Genomic DNA, 16,733 nt, shown 5'->3' on the forward strand with positions numbered 1-16,733 from the left:
TGCTCATTAAAGGGATGAGCAGAGCACTTCTACTGGGCCCTGGCTGCAGCCACACACCCCCGTCCCAAGCTAACTGCCCAGGCGGCCTGCGGGGAGCAGGATTAGGCCTTGGGGTGGAGTCTTAGGTGGTACCCACCGCCCACTTCCAGCAGAGAGGAGGGAGAATGCCCCCCACCCTTACCCCTCAGCCTCAAGGGCCTGAGGAGTGGGGGGGGGACAATGTCGGCCCAGGCTGGGGAGGCAGATGAGGGCAGTGGTTAAGAGCACAGGCCCTGGGCCCTGCTACCTGGGAGATCTGGGGCAAGTTACTCAACCTCTGTGCCTCAGTCTCCTGCGCAGGAGGGTAACAGTGTCTCTTTCATAGTGTGGTCGTAGAATTAAATTAAACAATGCATGTAGAGCGCGTCATGAAGTGCTTAAAGCTTCCCGTCAGCAAATGTGAGTTACTCTCATTGCTGCAATTGTATTAGCGCCTGTGATTATCCACAGGACCTCGGGGTCCCTCTCCATCTTCCCTCCCCAGCAGGTGTCTCTGCCATCCAGGCCCCACCGGTTCGCGCTCCCCCTTCTCCACTGGATCTTGGGAAAGAGTCTTTCTTTTTAATCAAGAAATGGCCTGAAGAGGAAGATGGCAGATATGTGTTTACAGCTTTTCATCTCCCTCCTTGCCTCTTTGAAAATACCTTCTTCCGAGCTGGAAAATAAATTTCCAACCCTGTTGACGTGCATTGATTTTTCCCTCCTGCGTCCACCTCCCAGTTCTTCCCCATCAGCAGGGCCTGTGGTTAAGCTCCGTGTCTGGGTTGGGCTCAGTGGTACCCCAGGGGAGTGGGTGGCCCCAGAGCACGGAACTGTCAGCCAAACTGCCCCATCTTGCCCAGTGCCTGGCTCAGAGGTCTGCAAACAGAAATGGCTTCCATCCCCTTCTGCCGTGAGGGTTCTTGGCTGGGGGGTTGAGGTCAGGGAGTGGGGTGGGGGGAAGGAGGTCCTCTGAGCAGGAGATTAGCGATTTTTAGCATCTTCCCTGAAAGGGATATACAGAGAGGAGACCAGGGGACCACAGGACTGCTTCAAGCTCAGCAAGTGGATCTCAACGGGGTCTGCCCCAAGCAATGGACTTTGTCAGCAAGGGGCCTGCCAGCAAGGGCCTGGGACCAGCTATGCAAGCTGGGGCTCGGAGAGAGAGGCGCTGAGGAGGTGGGGGGCTTGGCTGCATCCTGCGGGTTCAGGAGGTTCGTCAGCTTCCTGGTGCTGGAACCCGAAGAGGTGATCCGGAGGCCAACTAGGGGGTGGACACGGCTAGGGGCTGCTTGTCTTACAGCAGCCCTGGGCCTGGAAACTACTGCTGTCTCTTCCAGAGAACAGGAGTGGCTCACAGAGGTGGGGGTCTCTTCAGGGAGACAGAGATGGAGTTGCCCGAGATGGCTTCTGGAAACCCTGACAGCTCTGTCACAGACCACACTCTGGGTTGGAGCCAGCCTCAGCCCCAGGGCACTTTTTAGGAGGTTAAAAGGGCAGCAGTTAAAGGAGGCAGCCTGTAGGGAGGCCTTGATTTTCCTCCCACCCTGACACACTGAACTGAGGCTGCATGGCCCCCCTGCACCTTCCCTTTTCCTGTCCTCTCAGCCCTGCCGTATCCCACCCTCAGGCACCCTCCCCAGGCTCCAGAGCCCGCAGAGAGGCCAACAGACCAGGGATCCTCTTCTTCCACCAACACCAGGTCTTGGAAGGATGGGGGCTGGGGGGTAGGGCTGAGAAGGTATCACCTTTCTCCTCCAGCAGGGGTTTTTATTCCCCTCCCGGGCACACTTGTGGAAGGAAGGAGGGCAGTTTCTCGAAGCTGAGGGGTTGAGGATGAAAAGGGCCTTCGGAGTTCAGATAATGGGAATCCTGGTCTGGGTGACGGAATGAGGGAGTGGAGAAGATAGCTAACAATGGCCTGGGTATCTCCAGGGCTTCACACCTGTGTCTGAGCACAGAGCCCTGGCCCACTGATTCCACCCGACTTCTGGTCATCTCACTGCACACTCAGCCTGGGGTCCCTGAGAGCTTGTGCCAACGGCCCGAGTCCTGCAGCCGGTGGGTAGGTACACGCCTTCCCTCCTGGCAGGAGTCTCTTCCAACCCACAGGGCTCCCACAAACACGCTTTCTTATCTCCTTGCCCAGCTCTTGTTCCTGACCCCGCAGGTACCGAGACCCAGAACGTCACAGGATGAGGCCAAGGCTACGTGGCCTGCCTTGCCCCTCGCCAAGCCCTCCCCCGCTGCCAGCTCCAAACATGAAGGGCAAATATCTGCTGCTCGTGGCTCAGGCACCTGGAAGTGTGTCCCTTGGCCACTGGGGCCACGCACAGCTGCCTAATTACCTCAGGGTTTTGGGGGGAGACCTGAGGCCTCAAGGAGACCTCAGACCCTTCTGGGCATCCACTGACCCCTCCCTGGAAGGTGAAAGTCACGATCAATACCTGGAAAGGATGGTTGAGGAAACTGGCAAGTGGAGAGCCCTCTCTGTGCCTTAGGCCCCACCCAGAAAAACTGGGGAAAAGGCACATCACCTTTCTTCCCTCCAACAGGAAAGGTCCTCAGGCCTCTGGAAACCCTATTCGTGACAGCAGGCCAGTCTGGCATTAATACATGAGACAGGGGCACAGAGGTAGGCTAGGTCCAGGATGTGCGCGCGCGCGCGCGCGCGTGCCTGCGTGCGTGCGTGCGCGTGTGTGTGTGTTGGGGGTGGAGAAGGGAGCAGAGCATCTGAGTTCCAGGCAGAGCAGCTCACAACCCAGCCCCGGATCCCTTCCAGGCTTAGGTGGTATTGGCCAGAGGGTAGGCTGGCCTGTCTGGGGCTGGAGCCTTCCCCCGGGTCCCTCCTACAACAGCCATGATAGGGCACCAGCCCCAGCCAGGGAAAGACCAGGAAGGCTGCCACAAGCTGCTCCCAGGCGACCCATGTGACCCAAGCCCTCTCAAGTCTTGGCTTAAGGAGAAGAGAGCAGGATCACCCACCCAGGTCACCTCGACCAGCACCCCATGTGTGGGGACCCTCTCGGTGTCACTACATCTGTCTAACTTTAAATCCTGACCCAGGCAGAGTATGTCCTGTCACAGCATATTATACTTGGGGATGGCAAAGGCTGAGCTGACCTGGCTCACGGGTCCCTGGTTTTGAGTTATGTGATAAATCTGGCTGAAACCATGCTTGAGATCAGCCAGATGTAGGAGCAGCCTTGAGCTGAACCTCCCTGTGGGTGTCGAGGAGGACTCGCTCTAGCCCCAGTCCTGCCGCCAACGTGCTGAATGGCCTGGGCAGGTTGCTTCACTTCTCATCTGCATCACCATCTGTCAGGCAGGAGGGGAGGGGCTGCTCTGCAGACCTCACGGGGCGTGTGAGGCTCTAAACAGAAGAGGATGTGAAGGTGCTTCAAGAAGCAGGATACGCCCGGAGCGCGTGGGAGAGACCACTCTCACTGCAGTGGGGTCCTGGGTAGAAAGCGGGGGTTGCCATCTCTGATGCTTCAGCAGGCTGAGGCCCTTGGAGAAGCGGTCCTCACCCAGGAGGGCCCAAAATGCCCCCTCTAGCTCCAGGCCAGCAGCACAACATGGGGGACAGAGCTGCGGCAGATGCCATCTGAGGTAGATGCAGGGGGGCAGCGTGGCGGTAGAGGACGCCCAGCCAGGTGCTGGACGGGCCTCCTTTGTGTGCGTCTGCATATGGGGCCCCGCGACCATGCCCACTCAGCATGGCTCTGGGGAGGACACAGAGCTTGGAAGCTGTCCCAGGGAACCAGGTGTCCGGCAGCCAGCCTCGACTTTCCTGCCTCCTGAAGTCCAGCCTTGAAGCTCGGAATACCCCACCGAGCTCCCGGGCGGGGTCTTCCCGAGCCGCCCTCTGGGGCTGTGAGACAGCGCGGGGGCCCATGGACCACAGGAGAGATGCTGCTCCTTGAACACGGCTGGCCTGATGGGCTCAAGCCACATCCGGTTCTCATTCAAATGTCCAAATGTAATTAAATTCTCTCCGATGCAGCGGAAGAGTTTGGTAAGATGTGGCTTTCCCCCTTCCATCAAGGTTAAGAAATCACCATCATCTCTCATTCCATGGCTGACCCAGTCTGCTCCCTGCCACTGATCTGTCCCGTTCTGTACAGTTAAGGCCTGTGCTCTGATCTGTTTTCTAGAGCTGATGGGGCGGGGGCCCATGCCGCGCCCTCTCCCCCACCATCCCACTTACCCACCTGAGAGGACGGCCAGCTGAGGCCCAAGCAGCAGGCTCGCTTTGACTGAACAAGTCAGTGCACTGTGGGCTGGGCAGGGGCGGGGAGGTGAGCGGCCCTGGGGACACGGCTGCCGAACCCAGGCTCGCCTCGGGGATGCACCAGTGTCCTCCTTCCACTGCCTGGATGTGCCTTGTCACGCCCTGCTGAGGGATCCCCTCTCTGTAGTTTCTCCCAACAGGATGCACTCGAGAGCCTCTGGCCTGGTCCCAGAGCCCTCTATGGAAAATGGAGCCTCTCACAGTCCGGGCAGGGTGAGGCAGCCTGCCTGCCCCTACGCACGGAGAAGAGGAGGGAGGCGTGAAGGAAGCAGAGGAACGGAGAAGGCCTGGGAGCCGTCTCCGGGAATCCCTGGGACCTCCACGTCTCACAGGATTGCTGGTCATTTCTGGCCTGTCAGGGCTCCGAACGGGTTAACGGGCAGCACGGTCCAAGGTGCCAGCCTCGGTGAGACGGAGGGTGGCCCATGCCACTCAATAGAAAGGAGGCGCACTCACCCGAGGCTTCGGTGCCTCTCCCCAGCCTCCCGTTCAGGACTTCCCTGAATTCAAGCAGAACATCCCCTAGACAGGCTGCCTTTTCCCGCTTCCCTTCCCAACTGAGCATCTCCAGTTTACGGCTTATTTTTACTTAGGGATTTATGACTTTCATGGTAATGGGTTCCATTCTACTTCCTCTATGTCTATTTTTCTAATCTTTGTGGTATAGACTTTACGAGACTTTCTTAATAAGTCGGGGTAGTAGTCTTTTTGAAACAAACTGTCCTGCAAGTTAATGACTTAGAGTGGGTGTGGATGCTCCCCAGAGACAAATGGGGGCTGGGGAGGGGATAACCAGGGTGGGGGTAGATAAGACTCTTCTAGATTGAATACAGGTCCCTTTAAGGCTCTCGGTCAGCTCCTGGACCAGAATCCCCCAGGCTGCTCACCAACATCCCCATCAGATCTAGGACCACTTTTAGGCACACGCGGCACTTCCACACCAAAGAGTGCTCACCCTGGAGATGGGCACAGCTCACAGCAATCCCAACACTGCTGACCTGCCTCTAAATAGGAAACATTTTGTATATTTGTTTCCAAATGGTAAACTTTAGTTTAGTAATGGATTTAATTTAATTGCTTGGTGGCATTACTGCCAAGGCCATAGGGCTGGTGCCTTCGTATCAGTGAAGGTTTTAAGGAAATGAACCTAGTTCTTAGTTCAGTTGTCCTAGGCCAAGCTTAGCTAGGACAGTGGTGATGGGGTCAAGGTCTCTGTTGCCTCTGTTAGGGTCCCCAGCCTATGATCTTGACCCCGTAGTCACGAGTTTCGATTAATTGCTGCGGTGCCGCCCGTCCAGATGAAAAAGCTGGGCGGATACACAAAGGCGGATGCTGCCTTTGTGCTCTGTCCACAGACTGGCTGCTGGTGCCGGGCCTCTATTCATTATTCAATTCAGCTCGCTCAGACGAGCCTTTCCATTTGCTCCTCCAGGAGAAATAACAAATCTAGAAATGCAATTCCACTTTGCTGTATTACAATATTGATTTGCCCGTCGAGTGGGAGTGCATTTGTTCTGTCAGCCCCCCTGTGGGCAGGAAGGGGTTAACCAAATGTTTATCACAAGGCTGGCTTCAGAGTTGAAAGTAATGTGATCAGTAATGAATTTTGTGTTACATTAGGTTGTATAAATGGACAGACAAGCGCAGACAACAAGTGGCCAGGAGTCGGGGCTAATCTAATGATGTAAAAATAGAGACAGCACCAATTATACTAGGGGCCAGCTCCAGGCTCCTGCAGGGACTGCAAATGAATAGGTACAAATCAAATTACTCACTAATAGACGCACTACAAGAGGGGCAGTCAATGGTAAATGCATTAGAGCCTAGTGACCTCTCTGCTCTGCACAGCAGAATCCGAAAATTTGACTTCCATCTTAAAAGTGGGGGGCAGGGAGTGAGGTTCTCAAAGAAACTCTTGTTGGGGGAAGCACGGCAGCTACTCCCCACCCCAAACCAGTCCGTCGCCAGAAGGTACCTCCTGTCTGAGCCGACCTCTTGCCCTCACTCCAATGCCTCCTGAAGCCTGAGCACCGGGGCAGGGGCGGGGGGCCTCTTGAGGGACCAAAAGAGCAGTGGATGAGGCCCTGCACGTAGGCAAAGACAGGAAGTTACATACCAACACACTTCACAGCCATGTGCCTCTCAGGGGTGATGGTTTTTGCTGCTATGTCAAGAGCTGTGTCCGTATTGAAAATAAAATATTTCTTTAAAGAGGATCACAACATGGACCTTTCAGAGAGCAGCGGTGCCAAGATCAAAGGGAGTAGATACGAAAATCTGGTTTGACCACTGAGCGCTTTGCGGGGAGTGCTAGTGGTCTGTTCCGAGGCACAGCACAGGCAGGGTTTTTGTTTTTTTTTTTACATCTTTATTGGAGTATAATTGCTCCACAATGGTGTGCTAGTTTCTCCTTTATAACAAAGTGAATCAGCTATACATATACATACGTCCCCACATCTCTTCCCTCTTGCATCTCTCTCGCTCCCACCCTCCCTATCCCACCCCTCTAGGTGGTCACAAAGCACCGAGCTGACCTCCCTGTGCCATGCGGCTGCTTCCCACTAGCTATCTATTTTATGTTTGGTAGTGTATATATGTCCATGCCAGTCAGGCAGGGTTTTATCTATTTCTTGCCAGCCTGAACTCGTCTGTCCTTCCCTCTGTTCCTTCTCCCAGTCCTGCCTTCGCCCTTACAAGGGAATGGGAGCAGAGAAGGATGTGGAGTTACCACTGGCACCGCAGCCCCTCAGGTTTTCTTCCTCCCTCTCGGGTTCTATGAATGTGGAAACCAGGCCTTAAGTTCCAAGCTGCTTGGCAGTGCTGCTGGGCTGCTCAGAGAAGGCTCATGGAGACGTGCTTAAACGCATGAACCATACGCTTAGATTCAGCTCCCAGTGGCTTGGGGAGGGATAAAGTATGAAACCAAAGGACCCAGGCCCATGCCCGGATGGAAGCGGGGGCGGGGGGGGGGTCTGGTAGGCTCAGCCCACCTGCTCCTCCCCACAACCCACCCCTAAGGCCAACACCAGTCACATACATCAAAGTGGAGATGGCAAGCTGGTCCTGGCCAACTGGAGATGATGGGAACCGGCCAGAAAAATGAGCCCCCTGGCCCCAACCTGGCGGGGGTGGGGCGGGCAGGCACAGAAGGGAAAAAATCATCCTGAACAAATGAAGCAACTGGATGTCAATTCTCCCCAAACTCAATTAAGCACACAGAGGGGTGCGACTGCAAGCTATCGGGCTACACTAAATAAAACATATGTGGGGGGAATCGGCGTAGGTCTGGGAAGCCTGGTGCCGGGAGATTCTACCAGGACATTTAAGAATGCTTTCTGTGGTGGGCCTGCAGGTCCCTGGGGGCAGGGGTGGGGTTCAAAGAGAAGTGGGCAGGAAGCAATCACCAAATGTCAGAGGTTAGACAGCTGACTCTGGGGTGGGTGCTCGGAAACGCCTCCCTCTGTAAATTCAATCTGATGGGCACGGCTTGGCCTCCTTCGTCCAGGACTCTTTTGCTTCAAGAGCCCAGGCTCTGGACTCCTAAAGGGTCAGAGGGCCACTTCCAACTTTCATTTTCTGTGTGTCTGTTTGTCTTTCCTCTGTCGCCAGCCATCCCGCCTGGGGTGGGGGCAGATGGTGGTCGACACCTCAGGCCACCTTCCGGGGCAGTAGAGGGGCAGAGGCAGGGGCAGAAGGGAAAGCTGGGTATTTAACCATCCATGACTGTGTTCAACTTTGTTCAGATCTCACACCTCGCAGAAAGGTCAATGGTTAAAGGTGAATTCTCTGGCAGAAGAGGAGGAACGGAGAGAAATCCTCCCGTTTGTTAACCATTTACCCATGTTCATGTCTTCAGAGAAGGCCCCTTATCTGGGGGTCCAACGGCCCTTCTCCACCCCTTGTCCAAGCCTGTCCGTTTTCCACAGGAATTCCTGCCCATGTGGGGCAACACCTGGAAAGGGGACTCTGAAGATTCACTGATGAGGTCACATGGGCACTTCCTCCTTGTCGACAGCAATCAGTGTGCTTTGGTTAAAGAATTCAAAGAAGACTTTGGGCAACTGAGAAATGTGCAGAGGAGCTTCTCAGCCCTAAACTTCCATTACAGCTCTGCCTTTGCCTGGGGCTTCCAGCGGCCTTAGGGGAAAAGGAGAGAGGGATGGAGGAGGCAGAAACTAACTATCTAGAACTGGCCAGAAACTGACAAGTGTGTCTTTTAAACACAATTCTTCTTTCCATTGCTCCGACTGGCTTTCATTTACCTCTCAGGAGCCACGAAAACCCATCCAGTCATTCAGCAAACATTAACTGGGGCTCAGCTTGGCTCCTGTCCCAGTGCTAGATGCTGGGCAGGGAAAGGCTGGTGGTTAGAGGTAACAAAGAGGAATCGGACTCAGTCCGAGGAACCGGAGTTGGGCTAAGACACACAGTATGGCTGACGGAGGGGCTGAAGAGACCACCAGAGTTGAGCCTTGCCCCAGTGGGATGGAGAAGGGAATCCGCCATTGCTAGTTAGTGGAAATGGCAACATGTACTACCTGCCCAGGGCCAAGTGTCAAGTGAGTAGGCGATGCAGAAATTCAGAGAAAGCTTCAGACAACGTGAGATTTGAGCTTGGTCTAAAAAGGTGACCGGGCAGTGGGTGAGGGCAGCAGGCCCTTGAACAGAGCCAGGTCAGCAGTGCCACGTGCTGGGGGTGATGGGTGAGGGTGTCTGCATGGAATATGAATAAGGGGCGACTGTGGAAGGGGTGTGGGGGGAGCAGGCTGGAAAGGAAGGTGAGGAAGGCCTGTAAGAGACTTGAAATATCACAGCAAGGAGCCCAGGCTGTCATGTGTGGGCCCTGGGCTCTTGTGAAGAGGGAAACAGGACAGGCAGAGGAGGCCCTGACAGTAAGGATGCCTTCCTTTTCTGGGTCTCCCTTCTCGGGAATAATATGTAGGAGTGATTGATAAACCCCTCGGACCAGGTGACAGGATCTTAAGAACTGGAAATTCTTCCTCCTTTTTTTGTTTTTTTTATAAATTTATTTTATTTTTGGCTGTGTTGGGTCTTCGTTGCTGCACACAGGCTTTCTTTAGTTGCGGCGAGCGGGGGGCTACTCTTCGTTGCGCAGGCTTCTCATTGTGGTGGCTTCTCTTGTTGCGGAGCACGGGATCTAGGCATGCGGGCTCAGTAGTTGTGGCTCACGGGCTCAGTAGTTGTGGCTCGCGGGCTCTAGAGTGCAGGCTCAGTAGTTGTGGCGCACGGGCTTAGTTGCTCTGCGGCACGTGGGATCTTCCTGGACCAGGGCTTGAACCCGTGTCCCCTACACTGGCAGGAGGATTCTTAACCACTGCGCTACCAGGGAAGCCCTGGATATCTCCTTTTAATCCCACATGTTTTAGTTATGATTTCATTTCAAAGCTTTAATTTTTCCTCCTTTGTACATCGCAGAGAGGAACGTCTACCCGGCGGTGGTGTGACAACTGTAGGATGCTCACATGGTTAGCATGGATTTGGAGCTGTAGAAGCCGTTTGGGAGGTGGCGGCCGTGAGGACAAAGGAGAGGAGGAAACAAGGCAACCAAAGCGCTCGGCACAGGGAACAGCGGCCAGGACATCACGGGAACAGGAGGCCAACATTTCCTGCACCTCCTGTCTTCCCTCTCCCTTGGACTTAGAGAGGAAGAAAGTGAGCTGAGAGAGGGAAAGCTTTATTCCCTGGAGGGCCAGCACCGTGCCCAGGGGTACCTCCAGAGAGCCCGCCTGCCTGCAGCGGCCCCGGAGAGAAGGTGAGGGCCTACTGAGGAGGTGGCTGACAGGAGCCCCTGAAAGCACTGAAGAAGGCGAGAAAATCCAGGGCCCGACTAGGTGAAGCAGAGGAAAGTACCTAAGGGACTGGCTAAGTTGCTTCCATGATAGTGCTTGCCTGAGAGCAGGGACGTCTAAAAGGTAAGAGAATTAATTCACTGCCCCATGCCTGCAATTACTGTCACGTGATCATGTGGCACCCTGAGATGGAAGGGGGCTGACACGGGTCCTACTGGAAATGCAGCCTTAGCACGAAAATGTTCCCAGCCCTCAGCAATGAGGCAAGCAGGAGTTCCAAGGCCCATTGGAAGAGCTAATCCTAGAGGTAGGATAGAGGGTCCAACATGGTCCAACATACTGGGTTATTTGTTTTGGGGTGCCCATCTGGTCAACTCCAGGAACAATAGCTAACATTTATCGAGATCTTAATTCTCACAGTCCTGAAATGAAAGATATTAGTGCGCATACACAAAAATAGTGCTTTTAGTTCATCTTTTTGCAAAACGTAGGTAGTCGATGGACTTTGTTAATGGCTATTTGTTAATTCACTTATTGAACCCTTCCTATGACCATTTAAAAGCTGTGTCTACTGTTCAAAATGTGCTTTCCATATTAAGGAGGAAAAAAGGTACAGCCCTTTCAAAAAGTAGAAGTAGTTTCTGACAGAAATCTTTGGAAGACCTTTCGCTGAAAAGAATCTCACAGCCTTTTCTGCTGAGTAATTACTATACACACAGGAAAACTCAGAGGATTTAGCAGAGTAAACTGGAGCACTGCTTTCCAAACTGTAGGTCACAATTCATTGATGTATTGTAAAGTCAGTTTAGTGAGTCATGACTGCATTTAAAAAAAATGTAGACAGCTGATTCACATCATTGTACAGCAGAAACGAACACAGTATTGCACAGCAACTATACCCCAATTTAAAAAAAAAAGAAATAAAATAGTACTAGAGTGTACTGCCTATACTATTGTTTTCTGAAAGTTTTATATATTTGAGCAAGGAAGTAAATGTATTTCTCATGGAAGGTAAGAGGTAAAGATTGAGCCCCCAGTGTGATCCCCAAGAGTAGCTGCTTCTGGACTAGGACAGAATCTATTAAAGAGACTCTAGACAGAAAAGGATGAGCCTCTTTCCTACCCTTAGTGCTGTGATCATAAAGGAGAATGAAACAGCATTCCCAGGACTGATGGAAGCCACAGTCATGGGGAAGAGTCAGTCCCCCTTGACCTTGACTGCTGACTTAGTGAGCTCTTAAGAGTCAACGGCAGCAAAGGGAGGCTGCCTGCAACAGAGATGTGTCAATACTTTAAACAGCTGCTCAGGACCTGTGAACTAGGCCTAGGGCTTTTGCTATTGGATGCGGGAGAAAGCCAAAAAAAGAAAGACAAGGTTTAGCTAAATAGTGATTGAAAGAGTTAAAGTGAAAATAAACTTAATATGTGTCCAGGTGTTTATGAAAAGTTTTTTGGTTTTAGGTTATACCTTTACTTAGACACAAAACAACTGGAATAAGTAAATGTTTTGCTTATCGAAAAAAATCCTATTTTTCTAGAAAAGGCAATATTGAAAGGCTTGTCTACTAAGCAGGAATTAGTCATGTTATTTTGAGGGGCTGAGAGAGGAGGGGCTGTAGGAGACAGCATTCCCGGCAGAAGGAGAAGTCTGTGCAGAGGCCCAGCAGGCAGAGGGAACACGTGTGCTTAGGGACCCTCCGGGGACTTCAGCTCGGCTGGAGCTCGCCCAGAGCAGTGAGAGAGGAGTCTGCAGACAGGGCAGCGGCTGGTCATGAAGGGCTTTGTACGTGATGAGATGGGGTGAATCTGGGAGAAGGACAGAGCTGGCGGGAGAGGAGTTCAGTTTTTGGACATGTGGAAACATCGACAGGTGACTGGTCTGGAGATCAGGAGAGGAAGCCAACTTGGAGAATCTTTGGAAATCATCGGTTTATGGGTAGTAACTGAGGCCGCGGAAGCAGAGGGGATGGCCCTGTTCGCACTGAGGGAGAGGAAAGAGGGCTAAGAAAGGGCCTGGAGAAATACATTGAAGGCCGACAGAGAAAGCAAGCCCGGGGAAAGGACGGAGAAGTAGCAGAGGCAGAAGAAAAACCATGAGAGTGTGGTGAAACAGGAACTACAGGGAAATCACTCCGAGATCACAGGGCCTGGCTCACCGGGCCAGCGCTGGGGCAAAATGGACATTCGGTGGTGACTCTGGGTATTGTGGCCGGGCAGGCTGGGGGTAGGAACTGCTCCTCCTCTGGACAGCAGGGGAGGGGACGTTGCTGCAGGGACGTTTAGGGTCTGGGTGCAGGAGGCCAAGGGATTGCTCAAATGGTGACCAGCATTTTCTGAGGGTGAGAGACAAGCTGGTGGGATAAGAGATTTGAGGGGAACGGGAAGTTTGACATAGCGTCCATGAAGAAGGAAAGAGACTGATTTCAAGATGCCGGGTGGACAGAGCACAGGTCCCATACCGAATAAAGCGCAGACTAATTCATACCAAATAAACAGCAATAATATGGAAAAAATAATAAAATACGAACTCTTAGAAGACCAGAGATCTGGGGAATCTCTAAGAGAATGAAAACGGGCCAGAAGCCACAGCAGTAAAGCTGCAGCAGAGCTGCTAACACCTAGGTTAAATGTACAATCCATTCACCCAGTAGTTACTGCACACCCCCTATGTGTCAGACACTGTTCTATGCACTGGGATCTGCTGCAAAAGATGAGTGCAAACTGAGGATCGGAAAAGGGGGCACTGGGAAAATGCAGAAGGACTGCCAGGGCTCACTGGACAGTACAGGCCGTATGTTTGTAGACATACCGATCTGAACAACTTATGATTTTTCTTCAGCAACCTAAGTGTACGAGCAGAGTTGACTTGACCTGGATTTTGTTTTCTTGACTGGGGACAGGGGAAAGGTAACAGGGGCAAGAGGTGTGAGGATATTAGAAAGAAAGCAATGCAGTCAGTTATTTTTTAGCTGGACTTTCAAATTTAATTTTGATCCAATTAGAGTAACTGGTCACAGCCATCCTGGAGGACAGAGCTAATGTCCGCCTCACAGGTCAACTATGTTTTAAAACGGGCCTTCTCAAACTTTAATGTGCATAGAGATCTTGTCAAAACGCAGGTGCTGATTCAGTAGGGCTGGATGGGGCCTGAGATTCTGCATGTTTAATCAGCTCCTGGATACAGACAGTGTTGCTGGTTCACAGACCACTCTGCGAATAGTAAGGTTTTGAAAGGTTTTGCTTTACTTTGGGGGAGAGTTGTTTTGCACTATGGTATGGCTTACCAGTGGGGTGCTGGGGCTGGCTGACTGCTACATTTTCAGGAATTCTGCTAGGTTGACTGACATCATGCTGATAGCTTGAAATTGGCCGTAATGGGAGGTTCTGTCCTATGGCAGTGCCCAACTGCTATAAATCAGGGCTTTCCTGCTTCCCTTTGGAGAGCTGGTTGTTAAACATTTACCGGCATATCACTAGGTAAACCTGTATAATAGTGAAGCACGGATACAATGGGCTTTGGTGTCAGGGGTCATGGAGCACCCGTCCCGGGTACTACACTAAACAAAGAGCCTGCTGCAAGCATTACAGAAACTGATCATCTCTGGTGCCTCGGAGGAACGAACAGAGGCACATGCTTGGGTCACCCTATCCCATGAGCACCTAGAGGAGCAGGTTGTGGAAAGCGAGAGTGGGACTGACAGGCTGCTCTGAGCAAAGGGTGACTTGCTGGAAATTCTCACCCACGTTGCCTGGCTATCTCTGGGCAGCAGGCTGACTCTGATGTGGGTGTGTCAGGCTGCCCTTTCAAGGCCCTGGGCTGCACGACCAGGCTGATACTTTATCTGGAGCTGCAAAATGCGAAAACTGATTCTCAACAAAGGCAGGGGGGACAGGTTAACTTCCATGATATCTGCTTAACTTACTGGCCTTTAAAATCGAGGCAGAGTTTAAAAACAACAACAAAAACATATATATGTGTGCACACATATAGACTGATAGATTTAATCTGGTCAAAGGAAACCAAATGAATCCCATTTGGTGACAGCTTGGGGAGGAAAATGAAATCCCTCTGCTCAAAAAGGGCATCTCCTATTTTCTGACCTATGGGTCATGCAGTTTTAATTTCCTCTCTCTCTCTCTCTCTTTTTTTTTTAATTTCATGAACCTGCTTAAGGCCACAAAGACTCTCCCGAATCCTTCAGCTGTCTGGCAGATGAATGGCTGCCAGCTTCGCTCAGGTTACCAATGGTCTGTGCCAGGCTGAAGTTCCCCAACTCTGCCTGAATGCGCCTTCCAATCTGTTGCTGGATGACACGGAGGTGCTCTAAGCGGCTTCTGAGGAAGGCGGCTGGGGAGGAGAGCTGACCCAGAGCTGCTCTGGTCCCTGGAAGGGTGGCTCCTTGGGAGTGTGTCTGGTGCCACCGGCTCTGGTTTGTGTGAGCTGGGGCTGGCCAGGGCCCAGAGATGTAAGGGAAAGCTGTGCTACGAGCAAGGTTCAGAAAGGGAAAAGATTATCTCCCTTCGGCCAGCTTCCAAGCAAAATGGGGTTAGAGCCCCTGTAAATGGCAGAGCTGCTTCTCATCTCCGGATCCAGGTGGGAGAACAATGGCATGATGACCTGCCATTCACTAGTTGGATGGCTTTACAATGGGGGTGGAGAGGTGGCGTGCCCACGTCTGTGCTTGTGGGAGTCGAGGGGGTGGGACATGGCTTGTTGCAGCTTCCATGGTGCACGTCTTCCTTTCCAGGGAAGAAGCGGGCACGGAGGGGGTCTGGTCCTCAGAGATGGCTGTCTCCTGTGGCCAGATAAAGCACCTCTCCATCTCTAGCCAACTCCCTCTCTTGCATCTATTCTGTTCATTTGCCAATTATCACACGAGAGCTATGGGCAGGCATGAAGCTAGTGCTGTGGAGAAAGAGATGAGGACAATGCATCTCTATCCTGTTAGTGTAGGAACAGAGGAACTGAATGGGATGGGAAAGAAGAGAGGGAAAAGGTTAACTGCTAAACCCAAATATCTAAAAGACCTGGAGGATCTGCAGGAAATTGGGACTGTGTAATAATGTCAGGCATTTTGAGCCCTGCCAAAAATGCTTTTTTTTTTTTTTTTGCGGTACGCGGGCCTCTCACTGCTGCGGCCTCTCCCGTCGCGGAGCACAGGCTCCGGACGCGCAGGCTCAGCGGCCATGGCTCACGGGCCCAGCCGCTCTGCGGCATGTGGGATCTTCCCGGACCGGGGCACGAACCCGTGTCCCCTGCATCGGCGGGCGGACTCTCAACCACTGCGCCACCAGGGAAGCCCCTTTTTTTTTTTTTTCCCAAAAATGCTTTGACTCTCGATCTTGCTTGTCCTGATTCCTGCCCCAGGGTTGTAAGTTTCTCCTCCCTGGAATCCCCTCTTCAGGTAGGCACGTGGATGGAGCAGTTCATGGTAAGGAATAACAGGCTTGAGGGGACTCAGGCAAGCAAGAGTGAGAAGGCCTGCAGCCAGGATTTGCTCCATCCCTGAACAAAGTTCCTGTTGACCTCAGAACACTGGCAAGAGGCCTGTGGGGCGGTCTTCCTCAGGGATAAAAGCCGGGCTAGAGCTGGCACTAACAGCACAGATGTCTAGAAGGAAGGGGTACTTTAGAAAAAAGGAGAGGCAGAAAAAAAAAAAAAAAAGAAAAAAGGAGAGGCAGGCTGTACTGTAATTCTGCAAAGATGGAAGGGTTGTGGGCTTTCCTAAGTGCATACGTGTGTGTGTGTGTGTGTGTGTGTACACCTGCTTGCCCGGGGCAGGGCTTACCCATCATCTAAGGATGTCTCTGCTCTATGGATGTGAGAAGCTACCCCAGGCCCCAGTTGCTGCACCGTCTCAGAGATAAGAGTACAGAGGCAAAAGGCAGCGTGAGAAAAAGCTGTCTGGGGGATCACACCAGCCTTGCCTGCTGCATCCTTGCTCCCTCCCCGAATGGCAGGGCCCACTGATACTCTCCAATCTATAAAGCCTGCAGCAGGGCAGAAGAAGGTGTGCTGCCTCACTGTTCAGTGCTCAAGGGCTGCTGAAACCTTAGGGACACCAAGGCTGTCCCTTCCCCTGGAGAAGGTGTCCTTCTGGGAGCCACCTATACAATACAATTGTGTAACCACAGCGTGTTCGTACGCATTAGTCCATGTAGGAGGGGTCGGTTCCCTGGGAACCCCCCTCTGCACGGGGTTTCCCAGTATCAGAAGCTTCCAAAATGGATGGCAATCAGAGTACTAACTAAAGAAACAAATGGTTAAAACACACACCCTCTCCCACCAGAGAAGCTCCATACCCACAGGAGCTATTCACGACCAAGCCAGGCTAGGAGCGTGAGGCCGCCTTTACCTGTTCCGGATCCCACCACGTCCCGGCTCGGTGACTCGGCCATGGCATCGGCCAGCCGCTCCCGCAGGCCCTCCTCCGTGTGCTCCATGGAGGCCATGTGCCGTAGCCCGAAGCCCTCCGGCCAGCTCCCACACACCTCCAGCAAGGTCACGCTCCGGTCGAAGGTACCTGCAGCGCACAAGGGACATCTGACGCTGAGTCACCTTGCAGAGAGCGGGCCGTTCTCTATGTCTGCTCACCGCCAACTCCCCGCCC

The 16,733-nt window shown here is 52.8% G+C and overlaps 1 protein-coding gene across 7 annotated transcripts in view; it reads right to left on the bottom strand.

Moving 5' to 3' along the window:
* Positions 1–16,733, bottom strand: part of BCAS3 (BCAS3 microtubule associated cell migration factor) — a 572,946-nt gene that overhangs the window by 6,203 nt on the left and 550,010 nt on the right. For 6 of the 7 annotated variants that reach the window (XM_067716301.1, XM_067716302.1, XM_067716299.1 and 3 more), the window contains one exon: positions 16,479–16,646. In XM_067716301.1, the coding sequence (XP_067572402.1) occupies positions 16,479–16,646 (168 nt within the window). Of the gene's footprint in view, positions 1–13,078; positions 13,333–16,478; positions 16,647–16,733 lie in introns of those variants that run through there. The other variant, XM_067716305.1, reaches the window with a different exon arrangement.

Source organism: Pseudorca crassidens, chromosome 19 (assembly GCF_039906515.1).
Source record: "Pseudorca crassidens isolate mPseCra1 chromosome 19, mPseCra1.hap1, whole genome shotgun sequence".
Lineage (NCBI taxonomy): Eukaryota > Metazoa > Chordata > Mammalia > Artiodactyla > Delphinidae > Pseudorca > Pseudorca crassidens.